General features: G+C 36.8%; 3 protein-coding genes across 5 annotated transcripts; 1 reads left to right on the plus strand and 2 right to left on the minus strand.

Annotated features, from left to right (window-relative positions):
- Positions 1 to 267: 267 nt before the first annotated feature.
- Positions 268 to 768, minus strand: LOC121258814. Its single transcript, XM_041160346.1, has one exon. It carries the CDS (start codon positions 766 to 768, stop codon positions 268 to 270), a length of 501 nt encoding a protein of 166 aa, XP_041016280.1.
- Positions 769 to 6,404: 5,636 nt separating this feature from the next.
- Positions 6,405 to 10,067, plus strand: LOC121258422. 2 transcript variants are annotated; one of them, XM_041159932.1, is made up of 5 exons: positions 6,405 to 6,673; positions 7,352 to 7,521; positions 8,127 to 8,178; positions 9,584 to 9,659; positions 9,757 to 10,067. In XM_041159932.1, the coding sequence occupies exons 1-5, from the start codon at positions 6,496 to 6,498 to the stop codon at positions 9,875 to 9,877; spliced, it is 597 nt and encodes a 198-aa protein (XP_041015866.1). In that variant the 5' UTR covers positions 6,405 to 6,495; the 3' UTR covers positions 9,878 to 10,067. The 2 variants fall into 2 exon arrangements, with proteins under 2 accessions (XP_041015866.1, XP_041015865.1); XM_041159931.1 differs by having other exon boundaries at positions 6,407 to 6,673; positions 9,581 to 9,659.
- Positions 10,068 to 11,568: 1,501 nt separating this feature from the next.
- LOC121258494 (GATA transcription factor 5-like) lies at positions 11,569 to 13,216 on the minus strand. 2 transcript variants are annotated; one of them, XM_041160023.1, is made up of 3 exons: positions 12,984 to 13,215; positions 12,551 to 12,879; positions 11,569 to 12,435 (listed from the first exon to the last, which is right to left on the minus strand). In XM_041160023.1, the coding sequence occupies exons 2-3, from the start codon at positions 12,875 to 12,877 to the stop codon at positions 11,761 to 11,763; spliced, it is 1,002 nt and encodes a 333-aa protein (XP_041015957.1). In that variant the 5' UTR covers positions 12,878 to 12,879; positions 12,984 to 13,215; the 3' UTR covers positions 11,569 to 11,760. The 2 variants fall into 2 exon arrangements, with proteins under 2 accessions (XP_041015957.1, XP_041015955.1); XM_041160021.1 differs by having other exon boundaries at positions 12,551 to 13,216.
- Between the last annotated feature and the right edge of the window lie 1,402 nt (positions 13,217 to 14,618).

Consider the following 14,618-nt stretch of genomic DNA (forward strand, 5'->3'; position numbering starts at 1 on the left):
TAATCTTAACTCATCTTATCTCATATGTGAAAACAAACTAGGCCTTAACGTATTTGAGATGTTAATAAGAAATTTTTTATTTATAAGCTGATATGGATAATACACTTAGTAAAATATTTATATGGTCTAATTGATTTGGAAGATAAATTTTAACATTTGAATAATTCATTTAGGTGATGTAAATGATGTGAGCTACATATAAGCTTGGTAGTAGAATAACTCAAATTTTTTTTTTTTTTTTAAATCAAACAAATCTGCTTCTATTCATCAACCGTTAAACAATACAATCTTGTCCTGGAGTATAAAACTAAAATGGCCTTCAGGTTCATCTTCTATCCAAACTACCTCCTCATTTACATTGTATGCAAAATTTGCTAAAAAATGTGCTACCTTATTAGCTTCTCTGTATATATGTGTAACTAACCACATAGGTCTATGTACTAACAGCTCTCTGCAATCTGCTATCACCTGACCATTCCACTCCCAGTTTTCATCTGCACAGTTAACAGCCTTGACAACCTCCAAAGCATCCCCTTCAAACACAGCCTCCCTAATATTGAGTTCTGAGCACAGCTTCAAAGCTCTCCACAAAGTAACTGTCTCTGCAACCACAGAAGAATTAACATGTATTTTTTTCAGGCAAAGAGAAACAAGAACATCCCCTGCTGCATCTCTTATAATCACACCAGCTCCCATCATCATGTTTTTCTTTTCAAAAGCTGCGTCCCAATTTACTTTCACTACTCCTTCCCTTAGTGCCTTCCACATTGCAAGCTCTCTTTCTCCTCTGCCGTTGCTTGTAGTTCTGTTGCTACTTGCTGCTACTTATTGTCCTTGAGCACTTTGATACTCCTCTATGCTATGTTTAGCTTGGGAAAAAATGGCTTTTGGGTTAGAAAAACCATTTTCAAAAACAAACTTGTTTCTCCTCAACCATATGTTTTGAAACACAGTAGCTACAAGGCCCAGCTCTTCTTCATTCAACTTCTCTGCCATTTTCCTCCATACTACCCCAATATCCTCTTCTCCATAAACCCATTTCTGCATTGGACTCCCTTCCTTAGCCCATACATCCACTGCTGCAGGGCATCTCCATAAAACATGGCACAAGGTCTCTTCTTCTCTCTCATAGATGGGGCATGTAAACTTGTCTACCACCCTTCTTTTAAACAAATTACCTCTTGTTGGCAAACAATTTTTTAATAGCTTTCCAGACAAACATTTTGATCACACCAGGGATATTCAAACCCCATAACTCTCTCCATCCTTCACCTCTCGCAGACCCACATGAAGGCTCCCCACTTATCTTTCTCCTCCTCTCCATCTCAAAATGGTATGTTGATTTAACACTAAAGACCCATTTCTTGGATGGAGCCCAAATTTGTTTATCTTCTAAACCTATTGAGCTTATAGGAATGCTACATATAATACCAGCTTCTTCTTCATTAAAAACCTCCTTCACTAACCCCTCATTCCACCCACCACCCCCTTCTTCAATTAGCTGATCTACTTGAGCCTCTGCTGCTAGTACCCTCATTGGAGACTGTACTTTATACGAGGACAACTTGGGAATCCATCTATCCTCCCATACTCTTATTTTCTTGCCATTTCCAACTCTCCACACCAATCCATCCCTCAGAAGCTCAAGCGAACCCCATAAACTCCTCCAAATCAGTGACGGGTTAATCCCAAGCTTTGCTTCTAGCACACTAGAATGCTTGTGGTATTTATCTTTCAAAACTCTTGCAGCCAAGAAATTAGGATTAATTAAAACTCTCCAACACTGTTTTGCTAGAAGAGCTTTATTAAAACTCTCTAGCTCTCTGAAACCTAATCCCCCATTGAGTTTTGACTCTCCCATTCTACTCCACTTCATCCAATTAATCTTCTTGTCATTGTCCTTATAACCCCACCAGAATTTAGACATGAGAACAACAATCTCCTTGCACAACTTTTTTGGTAGAGCAAAGACATTCATGTGGTAAGATGGAATAGCCTGAATTACTGCCTTTAGAAGAACATCCTTTCCAGCAGGTGAAAGGAAGTGATTTTTCTAGTTATTTATTTTGAGCCAAATCCTGTCTTTAATGCCTCGAAAAGAATTATACTTTGATCTTTCCACTAGAGTAGGCAAACCTAAGTATCTTTCATAATTATTTTGCACCCTACCTCCCAGCTCCTTCACTATTCTGTCCCAATCTCCATTCCTCCCATTAGAGCTAAACATGATAAAAGTTTTCTGCTTGTTTAAACATTGCCCAGAAGCCATCTCATACTTGTTCAAAAGACCACTGATTTTCTGTCATTCGTCCTAACAAGCTCTCCCAAAAATGATGCAATCATATGCAAAGAGGAGGTGAGTAAGTCTAACACCTCCTCTAGCCACTCTTACTCCCCTTAACTCACCCCTTTCTTCAGCTCTATTAATGAGATTACTCAGCCCTTCAACACATAAAAGGAAGAGGTAGGGGGAAAGGGGATCCCCCTGCCTTAGTCCTCTTGTTGGTTTAATCACTTTCCCCGGCTCCCCATTAACCAATACAACATATGTAACCATAGTGACACACTCCATTATCAGCTTAACCCATCTAGCCCCAAATCCCAACTTCTCCATTACCCTTTTCAGAAAGGGCCACTCCACCCTATTATAGGCTTTGGAGATATCTAATTTTAGTGCCATGCTGCCCTCCTTTCCTTTAAGTCTAGTTTCCATAGTATGCAAGGTCTCATAGGCCGCAATTATGCTATCTACTATCATTCTTCTCGATACAAAAGCACTTTGATGCTTTGAGATTACTGCATTCAGCACCCTCTTCAATCTGTTGGCAATAGATTTAGCAATCAATTTATACAACACATTGCATAGGCTTATTGGCCTATAATCCCCCACTTTCATTGACTGTTCAACCTTTGGAATCAATGCCACATACGTGAAATTCACAGATTCCACAATCTTACCACCATTTAAGACACTCAAAGCTGCCTCACAAACCTCCTCCCCCACTGTACTCCAAAATGATTGATAAAAGCATGCACTAAACCCATCGGGCCTAGGAGACTTGTATGGCCCCATTTGTTTTAAAGCAACTTCTACCTCTTCTATAGTAAAACTCTTCTCTAGCTCCTCCACCATCCTACTTGTAACCCGTGATCCCATTGAGTGCACACATTCCTCAATCACTGCTCTAGAGGGCTGACCTGACCTATATACTTCAGCAAAGTGCCCTCTAAACACCTCGGAAATCCCCTCTTGATCTTCTTTCACTTCAGATTTGGCATCCACAATAGACAAAATCTGGTTTTTCTTTTTCCTTTGACTAGCACAAGCGTAGAAGAACTTCGTATTTTTATCCCTTAGACAGTACCAGTTTCTTTTGGCCCTTTGCTTCTACCTTATATCCTCCTGCTCCAACAGCTTTCCTACTTCCACTTGTAGCTCGTGTAATTTAGCAATGTTATGTGGCCCTTCCCTCTCTTGTAGCTTTTTAATTTTTTTTGTCAACACTTCTATATTTACATTTCTTTCCTTGTCAATCTTCCTGAATCCATTTGCCAATCTGCCACTACACGTTCTTAGCAGTTTCTGCACATCCTTCATGGGGTTAAGAGTCACCTATTTTTCAGACCACACCTTTGCCACTACCCTTTCACATTCATCCTCCTTCAGCCAACTTGCCTCAAATCTGAACATATACTTCCTTCTCTTCCTCAAATTCTTTGCCCTTGTGACAGATAGAAACACTGGTTTGTGATCCGAGCATCTAGCTACCATACTCTCCACCCAAACATCTTGGAACATGGCCCTCCATTCATCATTTACTACAAATCTATCAAGTCTTTCTTTAGTAAAAGTATGATCAGAGTGACCATTACTCCATGTAAAAGGATTCCCCACACACCCAACATCAAACAGACCATTCCCCTCTAAAGCTTCTCTGAATTGCACCATCTGACTTTCAGCTCTCAAACACCCTCCAACTTTCTCATTTTGAGTTAGGATTTCATTAAAATCCTCTGCTACACACCATGCAAACCCCTCTAATGGCTTAAGTCTAGATAAAAATTCCCACGAAAGCTTCCTTTTCCCCACCTCTGGATGCCCATAAAATCCAGTAAACCCCCAAACTTTACCATCCTCTTTATGAATAATTGCACTCACATGCTATTGAGAATAGCTAATTATTTCCACCTCTTTCATATTTTTCCAAAATAGCACTAAATCTCCTTTCCTTCCTATAGGATCCACCACAAAACATCCCTCCATTTTCATTGTGTTTTTTAAAACTTCTATTCTACTAGCCTTTATCATAGTTTCTATAAGAAACACAACTTTGGGAGACTTATCCTTAACCAAGATGTTAAGGTCTTGAACTGTCTGAGGGTTCCCAAGCCCTCGGCAGTTCTAGCATAATAGATTCATAGCTGCTGGAGGGGCTGCATCACAGCCTTCGCCACTAGAACCTCCATCAATCGCCCCTCCATTCCCAAATCTAACTTCAACTTCTTCTCTCTTCCACCAGCAACATTCACCCTCTCATTCCCACCATCACAACTTCTTTTTAAACAATGGATAGAGTTAGAAATCTCACCTGAAGTGCCTTTACCACGAGCCCTCCTCTTCCATCCCCTCCCCTTCTGTGTGATGACCTGCTTGGAAAATCCAGAATTATCTTCATCATGCTCATCCATATGAATTTCTTGAAACACCACGACTCCCTTCCCCTCACATAGATTGACTGGCCTAGTTTCTTCTTTTCCCTCTCTAGTATCCCCCAAGCCCTCATCCCTATTCCTCTGAGTAGTAATTTCTCCTCCTATTTCTTCCACTCTTTCCCCCTTCCCCCTCAGTTCACTCCCCTCATCCCTCACATTAGATCCTCCCTTCTCAGCAAATTGGCTTTATTTTTTGAGATCCCCTTCCCTCATCTCCCTCTTTTTTATTACTGCAGGAGCTCTCAGCCAGGATCCGAACTGAAAAGGCCCTCCCGAATCTTCCTCCCCTTTACAGCCTGTTTTATCATGTAAAATACATCCACACCGGAAACAAATTTTTGGTAGCTTCTCGTATTTCACTAGTATCCACATTCTTTTGCCCTCCAGCATAATTGTTCTTCCTCGTGCAAGCACCCTCGTAAACTCACACTCCACTTTCACCCTAAGACATCGACCCCACGCCATCCCATCCCCTTGTATATCCACTTCAACCACTTTCCCTATTGATTTTCCTATCGTCTCGCCCATTTTCAGATTCATCCCACTTAGAGGCAAATTATGCAACTGGATCCAAAATTGCTCAATCGAAAAATCAAACTGGTTTGGTTGGGTACTTCTATCAATCACTCTCAGTGCAAAAAGATAGTTATCAAATAGCCATGGACACCCCTTCAGCACTATTCCTATCTCCGTGAGATGCAAAAGTGATTGCAAAACAATTCACTCCAATCTCACAGAAATCCATGTGTTTACTCACTTTCCAAATTTTCACCATCATAGCTCTCACTATTTCCTTCCCGATCTTCCTCTCAGCACATATTTTCCCCACTAGGCTCTTGTCTCCTCTCTTCTTTACTTCTTCCATATCGCCTAAAACAACCTCGATGGGAGCCTCCTCATCTTCATTCAAATTCAGACGTTCACAGATCTCTTCAATGTCATCCATCATTGCCGCGTCCTTCTGACGAAACCTGCACTCCTTCCTACTCAAGGAGTAGAGCAGAATCTCACACTTCACCAGAATCGCCACTCGGGAGGGACGATATAGAGAGAAGACGAAAAGGACCGAAACTAAAGGAGGTGGACTAATAACTCAACTAATACATAGAAAGATCTCAAATCACATTCGACATTTGAAGGTCCTTTTTTAATTATTTTTTCTAAATACCTAAAAGTTTTCTCGCCCATAAGGATATTTGTTATGTTTGGAGATTTTTTAATGATGTGTGATCTCATTATTATGGTAGTATCTCGGATACATAATGTTTGCTGTAATAAAACATTACATTAAAAAATTATCTTCAAACACCTCTTATAAGGCACTAAAATTCGCATCTTCTCCTTAAAAAAAAAAAAAAAAATCGCATCTTCCACTTTTTTTTTTTTTTTTTTTGAAATAATCCTGTATATTATAAATTAGTTAAAGCGAGTTAGTTTAATAATTTTTCTATCTATCACTGACCAATATTTCAATTTAATTATTCATAATGTCTTTATTTCAAGATGAAGTAGTATAACCTGCATATCAAAAGGTATTTAATATCAGTTAAAAAATAAAATAAAATAAAAGGTATTTAATATAATTTTTTACTATCTAGAAATACAAATTAAAGTTTTAAGCAAGTTATGCAGGGTACTTTATTTAAAAAAAAAAATTAAAAATTTATTTACTTTTTAAGATGTCCATACGGCATACACTAGTGCAAATGTCCGGGCTGATCCAGATGCTAACCTGTAGGGTTGCATAAGGGAGGAAGAGAGGGATTGGGAAATTTTTGCAGTATGGAGCCGGAGATGGACAAAGAAGACACAGAGGGAGGATTGCAAAATCAAAAACCTAACCCTAATCAGAGCAAAGGATCAAAAGGAAAGTCATGCAAGGGATGTCTCTACTACTCATCGCTGCAAAAGTCCAAATCCAAAAAACCCACCTGCGTTGGCTTATCCCAGGCACTTCAAGGTCGCAACTCTCCATCTTCAATTCAATTTCCCATGTTGTTCGATTTTTGTGATGCTTGCGCTTTGGTTGGTCGCTGAGAAAATTAAGGAAATATCGCAACTTTCCGTTTGATGTTTTATTTACTTAGCTTGAATGAAATGCACGCAGGATCAGAATAGTTGAGGGTGTTATTTTCTTGTCCCCAATAATGAGAGTTAAAATATTTTAGATATTATTTGATTGTTGTCAAAATTTGATTTTTATGGTTGATCTCCTTCACTAGTAGCTTCATGATGATTTCAGGTTTTAAGTACATCAAATATGGTTGCCTGACACAAAGGCTGCTTTTCAACTTAGTATATATGCTATCTCTTGAGCATTAACACCTTTTTTTATGGTGCTAGTTGCTTTTGAGAATCTAATGCTTGAAATATGTGCTCTTTGACAGCAGACTATAGGACTTTTCACCAAAGTGTGTAATGAAATTGTTGAGATATAACTATGTGGACTTGTATACAAGGACTGATGTATCAATGATTTATCTTTCTAGTTTTATTCTAATGAACTTACCTATAAAAAAAAAAAAAAAAAATTCTAATGAACTTATAAAAAACTATGAAAATTTCAGTACCCAAATGAGGATGTTTTTCATTGAAACTTATGCAATATATGTACTGATTTTTTTAACTGCATGATCAGTACCAAGGTATGTTGTCGGGGAAACTGAGTTGGAAGCTTCCAGAGAGGGCCGGAGTCTTGCAGATTTCAAGTATGCTTGTCTTGGATACTCAGTGTATGTGGACAAGAATAACTCTTCAAGTGATCAGCAGAATAAACAAGCAGAATTGCCGTTTTGTGTTGGGCTTGAGGTGTTATAACTTTACTCTTCCCCATTGGTTTTCCTGATAAATGAAACTCATTTCACATTGTATTTTTATGTTTGAGGCCTTGTTTGATATTTGGATTACAACCTTGTACTCAAATGTTGTTTCGACCCATGTATAACTTTCTTTTTTCGACCCGGCTTTGTGCAAAATGAGGGAATATTACTAGCTATTGAACATTTATGATTTATGTTATCAGAATTACTTTGCCCAAGTGTGAGAACAAACCCTTGAGTGTAGGTACACAAAGCGCAAAGCTAAATTATAAATAAAACACCCATTTCTCCAGAAGTGGATTTTCTTTCATTCCTTAAGTTCTGTGCAGTTCAATCACTCCTGAGTGCCTGCTGCTCCTTTTGGTATTCTCTTTCTGTGTATTTTCTATTTTTCCTGACTGCATGGATCTGTGGATGGGATTGTATCTGGGCCCTGGGGCTTGACGAGGTTCCACGTCATATAAAAAAATGATCTCCTGCCTACATAAACTTTGATATCGAATCCTTCTATATGGAAGGGACTACTCCTGCCTGCTGTTGTCCTTGCTTATTGCTTCATCAAATTATGATCCGACACAATTTCTCCTCTTTCAGATATTGTTGGACAGAAGACCTGCAGACCATGCTCCTGTACATGTTCCTAAAGGTATTAAATTCATTTGCTTGTCCTTGCTGAACAATTTTATTTAATCTCTGGTTGTGTCAGAATTTTTTTCCCCTCTGGCTATTTTTTATGGATGGTTTGAAGTAGTGAAGAATTCATCCCTTGAGGAGTTTTGTCACAGTTAACAATATTGTGGTTGCAAAGAGACAGATTTGCATTTAACTTTTATGTTACACATGCTGATTAGATTGAGTCTTGAAGAAGTTTGCTTTAAGATTAGATTCTCTCAAAGCTGTGGAAGACTTGCGACTTGCTGGTCATTACATCTGCAATGTGTTTTCCTGAAATAATGCAGTTTTGTGGCTGTAAATTGAATTTGCCATTTGTTTTCTAGTTTGGTCCTTTTTTGTTCAAGGTAAAATTTCATATGGCTGCAGAATGCAACCCCCCCCCCCCCCCCCCCAAAAAAAAAAAAGAAGAAAAAGAAAAAGAAAGTAGCTGCAGAGTTGGAGGGCTGTTAATTCTAGGTGCTATGAATCTATCAGCCCAGTTCCAAGTTGCTGGAAAATTAAATAGCCGAATATAAATATGTAAAACCAAGGTGTAGATGTGTTGGGAAAGACTCAATTTTTTTAAGGATTGAAGGGAATATTCTGTATTAAGCAGATATGCCATAGCTGTTGTTTAGGTGTTACTTCCTTTCAAAATTTACAATATATATATATATATATATATATATATATATCGAACAATTTTGTAATAATCTGGATTCCAGAATCCAAATGCCTCTAGATCTCTCAATGGATTATCTATAATGCATGAAAATAAAATCACGCTGGGATGAGTAATGCACTTTCACTGTTGAGGAGGTACCTGCTTTGCTGCCTCTGTATATGGCTTATTCTTCCGTGAGTTTTACTGACAGTTGGCCAGTTCTATGTTTTTGAATTTCTAAAAATTGTGAAGTGATATGAAATTTCTTATAGCATAAGATTTAGGACTTGTTTGGACATTTAGAATATTTCAGAATATCTGTGAATAATAGTGAAATGATTTAAGTTAAGGCGTTTTATTGGGTTTTGGGAAAGGAGAGAAAAAGTTGAATAAAAATATTATAATGTTAAAAAATTGTTTGAATGTTATTTTTTAATATTATTTTTGTTTTGAAATTTGGAAAAATTGTATTGTTTTTTTTGTTTTGTTTGAAATTTGAGAAAATTGTAATGATTAGGTAATAATTAGATGAAAAAATTGAAGATTTGAAATCGAAAAGTATTTCGTGTTTGAGTGATGTTTTGGAAGGAAATATCTTAGAATATCTTGTTACTTAAACAAGGTATTCTGTTTAAGCTTGTTACACAAACAAGGAAATATATGATAATTTTTTATTAGTTTGCCTTGGACCTCTGGAGTTTAAGCTCTCTTTCTGTTTCTTCATTTCCAGAAGATGCTCATGCTCTTCCCCAACCGCAATCTCGGACCTACAAACCAGCTCATCATATAGGAGAGGAGTACCTGAACAGGCATGAAAAAAAAAAATCTGATAAAAACATAGTAATATAGTAACTTATTAATGTGCTTTCCATTTTAAGTATTTCAGTGAAGTCCATGTATACGCAGGTTTAAAAGGAATGCAGGCCTGGTAGCATCAGGGGTGGCCAGGAATGTGAATAGAGTGTGCATCTACGTCAAGGATAGTTTGGATGACATTTTATACCCTTACCGAAGGCGACCCAAGTAAGATTTTTATTTTCATTTTTATTTTGACATCCTGTTCTGAGTAATAATACTTTTGTTGAGGAAGGAATAGGATGATCTCTTTCACAGCATTGTAACAAATAAATTATGGTTTCACTACAATTTGTATTTCTCGCTCGACATTTGTGGTTGTAGTTTGTCTTAATATTCATTATAAGGCCGTGTTGACGACATGAACACTGCGTTGTTTTAGCTCCTATTTGGATAGTGAGGTGAGATGAGATGAGATGATTTTAGATAAAAGTTAAAAGTTGAATAAAAAATTTTTAGAATATTATTATTGTTTTGGGATTTGAAAACGTTGAATTGTTTACTATATTTTGTGTAGAAATTTGAGAAAGTTGTAATGATGATATGAGTTGAGATGGTTTCTCAATCCAAACAGGGCCTTTCTTCAAAATAAAATCAGGAAGAAAGACATATCCAAATGATGAAAACTTATTTTGTAATGACTTCTCTATGTAGCTTAGATGGCTTTAGTGCACGGAGTCTATCGGGAGAGTCATAATTTCGTTATGTATCATTGGTGAAAGATTGGTTATCAGTGATACATAGTGAAGAGTAGTGATATCGGTTGGTGTGATTGGAGATTGAAGAATTTAGAATGAAGAGTAATATCAAAACTTTAATTTCTTTTCAAGAGAAATGTTATTCTCTATCTTGGGTTTTGTCGTCTTATCATTGACTGGTTGCTTATTTTAGGTGATGCTCCATCCAAAGTAAGTCAACTTTGAAAATCACTACACCCTTATTTTGATATTAACTTTGAACATGTGCAAATATTTTCTTTTACCCTTATTTTGTTCTTATCTTCTTGTTAATCTGATTCTTGATGAACAGTTACTACCATAAGATAAAAGTGTGCAGTACAATTATTTTTCATAATTCTATGACAACGAGGAGCCATTATCGAGGGAGGAAACGAAATAGCGTTACTCACTCCTTAGAGGCTTAGGGCTCGCTTGGTTTCGCATGGTCTCAATTCTTCTCATTCCATCTCCTCTTTTAACATTTAAATACTATTTAAATATAAATATTTTTTAATTTTTAATTTTTAACCTTTTCATTTAATCATTACACTCTTTTCAAATTTTCAAACAAAACACAAAAAATAATTTAACTTTTTCAAATCATAAAATGAAAATTATAGTAAAAAATTAATTTTAATTTTATAATATTTTTATTTATATTTTTCAAAATTTTATAAAATATCTGAATTTAAATTATTTTATTATTATTTACAAACGATGTCATTACTATTTATAGATTTTTCATCTCGTTTAAGAGGTTTGGAAATAGTGAGTTGAGTTAAGTTTAGATAAAAGTTAAATAAAATATTATTGTTATTTTAAAATTTAAAAAATTTGAATTTATTTATATATTTTATGTAAAAATTTAAAAAAATTGTAACATGAAATGAAGCGAATTATTTTGAATTCAAACCTAGCCTATATAATAATCAAATGATTAGGACGCGTATAGAACACTTGGCCGTACATATGTCTAAACCCACACGCACCTCTGGCTGTATCAAATCAGTCTAACTAATCAAATTACAACACCTGACCCTACCATTCTTTTGTGTCCCTATCCATTTTAAACATAAGTTGGGCATCCATTTAACACCAAAATCCACCAACTGTTTTTGAATGTTTCAAAGGAAAATCAAAGTGTGGAAAAATAATCAAATAATTGAACTAAACATTAGAACAAAATACAAATACTAGCTAAGTTTAAACCTTAAAATAATAATTAAAAAAAAATACCAAGAAAAAGAAGACTAGAAGAGCTATAATTAAGAACCTTCCTATGATACTGTTACAAGTCTCTTAACTCCGATTCTCGCATGTATTCTGGGTTAAATTATCAAAAACTTGGAACCATCTGTGTCAACCCTGATCCTGGTTCAGTCACCATCTCCTTTCTCTTCCTTATCTCCAACACTTTGCGGTGGCTATTCGAGTGAATATTGCCAGAAAAAGTAGGACTACATGCCGGTCTGTACTCCGGGAAAAGCCGTCCAGACTTAAACCGTACCCCACATGCGTTACAGAGCGTTTTGGGACCCAGCGGGCCGGTTCTCCACTGGGGGGTCTTCTGCACCTGGCAATGGCTGCACCTTCGCTGAAACAGGGTCCCACCGGTCAGAACCCTGGGTTTCTTCTTCTGCTTCTTCGTTGGCGGTTCAGCAAACGCGAATAGCTCCATCTTTTGGAAGGTGTTGGTGAAGATAAGACAAGGTATCGAAGAAAACCCGGGAGAAGATGCTGAAGACGGTGGCGGTGACTCAGTGAGCCCCGACCCGAGTGTCCAAACGCGATTACTGGTCCTGGCCCGTTTGGTTCTGGTTTTCGAAGGAACCGCCGAGGAAAAACATGGAGGTCTTGTTGAACTCGGTCTCGGTCTGCTCTCCGGTTGTTGGGACCGGGTCGTAGTAAGAGTTTCAGCTTTCTGTTTTCCGGCGACATACGAAAGAGAGAAGCCTGACGGGGAATCGTCAACAAAGTGGGAAACCCATTCAAGCTCTGCCAAATCATCATCCTGCAAAACCCAAATAAGAAAAATATTATATTTATCTCTAAATTTAATGGAATTCTGAAAAGAAAAAAGGGTTTTCTGAGTGAAGGAAAACATGGTTTTCATCTAAAAAACATACAGGAACGGCAAGTTCGCTGGCGAGATGAGACTCAGACTCAGCGGTGCCAGAGAAATGGGTGGAATTGGAACTATCATCGCCGGCTTGTTCCTGGGAGGACGAGCCGGAAAGGGAATCTTTTACGAGTTGTTCCTCTTCTTGTCCCACGACGTTCCCATCTTCAAACTCTGCATTAGACAAGTCCAGAAGGTCATCCACGAAGAAATCCTCGCCTGGAACCCCGATAGCACAACAATAGTCGTCCAAAAACGCTTGCTGCGTCGATTTCTCCGGCAACTCTCCACGCAAACTTGATTTAAATGCTCTCTCTTCCACGCACAGCTCCATTTCTACATTCATTCAACATATATTTACCCAACATAAATCCACAGAGTCACCCATAATCCAAAAATCCTATCTTTTGTTATTGTATTTTCTTTTACATAAGTTTTACCTGATAAGGATGAAGAGGAAGATGGAAACTTAAGGATGGTACGAGTTTGTTGGTCGGGACACTGAGAAGAAGGCTGGTTCGTGGGCGAAACTGGTGCTGAGCTATTGGTTTATTATCTTCACTTCTTTGTGTCTCACAAATTCACTGCTATTTGAATATTTAGCTTTCCCCTGATAGGGTCACGTTAGATACGGGGTTGCTGACTATTCTATTCTCGCTCTCCCTGAGCTGGCTTGTTCGGACACATCCCACATTTTCCTACTTTTTTTTTTTAATACTAAAAAATATTACTTAGTCATCGATAATCTTTAAAAAAACATTTTTACATAGCATACTATTCACATATTATAATTTAATTTAAAATATTAATTTTAAAATTTAAATCATATCATGTAAATTATGTATGGTGTAAACACTTTTAAATATTATTTTTTTGTGTAGAATATGTGTAATTAAGTATTTATACGACATAATTTAATTTTAAAAAAAATTAAAAAATTAAAAATTAAGATTCAAATTATGTGTACGGTATACTAATTTGAGAATAAAATATCTTGCTATTATTATTTTTAATTTTTATGAACAACGTGAAGGTGACAGCCGACATGGGGTTATGGCGCCTACCTACGATTTTTCAAAAACGGAAACCGTAACGAAACCGCCGTGATTTTGTGCGTTTCTTGGCTTTTTTGGAATTTCGGGTCTGGGTATTGTGATTATTTACGGTAATGGGATTGCTTCGCCGCGTCAATCGCGGCTCCTTTACGGCTTCCCCCTTTGCATTACATTATTCTCTCCCGCTCCTCGATTTCCAATTTGGGTGAATTGTCACGGCCACGCAATGGAGTCTAGTACGTGTCGAATCTAGTGGTCAATATGCTCACCCTTCCTCATCGGGCGGTCTTTCTTTGTCGGAAGATGTGTTACTCGCGTTGATATCACGTGTCCAGGTAGTCGTGGTTTTGACACATGAGTTTAATTTTAAAAAGCTAAGGTCGAGAATCCTTAACCGCGTTGCGTTTTATAGCTGCCTCGAAGGAGGTGTCTACAAATACAGACTACAATTAAGATTTGCTTTGAAATATGTTCCAAATATTCTGAGCAATTAGAGACTATATTATTCAAAAGAGAATGATTTACGTATAATATTTTTTATAATATTTTATCCAACTATATTTAAAATAAAAAGTATTTTTATAAAACATCTTATAAAAATAACATAATTTTATAAAAATATTCTTATTTTATAATATTATTGTATAATATACTGTATAATCTATTGTGTGTATATCATTACTCTTATTCGAATTTATATATAATAAATATTCATTATTATTTTTTTAGTCACGCGACCTTTGATGATGCACCCAATATTCATTTGAAAATAAGGATCTCTTTTGTTGATGTATTTTTGTGTCCTCGATAAGATGAACGAATGACCCTATGGTTCTTGGTGGTAGTGTATCGGAGGTGTTTATTCATGGCTTGGCTTGCTTGATGATAAATAATAAAATAAAAAAAACAATATTTACATGCTTGAGTTTTAAGACTTATGTTCATGTTGAATAAGGTTCGATTTAGATACACAATTTAGATGAGATGAGATATTTTAAATAGTAGTGAGATATTTTTGAG

The sequence above is a fragment of the Juglans microcarpa x Juglans regia genome, chromosome 3S, assembly GCF_004785595.1.
Source record: "Juglans microcarpa x Juglans regia isolate MS1-56 chromosome 3S, Jm3101_v1.0, whole genome shotgun sequence".
NCBI lineage: Eukaryota > Viridiplantae > Streptophyta > Magnoliopsida > Fagales > Juglandaceae > Juglans > Juglans microcarpa x Juglans regia.

Excerpts from the sequence above, each read along its gene's own strand:
- LOC121258422 (XM_041159931.1), top strand. The coding sequence starts at position 6,496 with ATGGAGCCGGAGATGGACAAAGAAGACACAGAGGGAGGATTGCAAAAT. Across the intron at positions 7,522-8,126 it reads CGTTTTGTGTTGGGCTTGAG|ATATTGTTGGACAGAAGACC; the intron begins GTGTTATAACTT and ends CTCCTCTTTCAG. Across the intron at positions 8,179-9,580 it reads TCCTGTACATGTTCCTAAAG|AAGATGCTCATGCTCTTCCC; the intron begins GTATTAAATTCA and ends CTTCATTTCCAG.
- LOC121258814 (XM_041160346.1), bottom strand. The coding sequence starts at position 768 with ATGTGGAAGGCACTAAGGGAAGGAGTAGTGAAAGTAAATTGGGACGCA.
- LOC121258494 (XM_041160021.1), bottom strand. The coding sequence starts at position 12,889 with ATGAATGTAGAAATGGAGCTGTGCGTGGAAGAGAGAGCATTTAAATCA. Across the intron at positions 12,436-12,550 it reads CCAGCGAACTTGCCGTTCCT|GATGATGATTTGGCAGAGCT; the intron begins GTATGTTTTTTA and ends TGGGTTTTGCAG.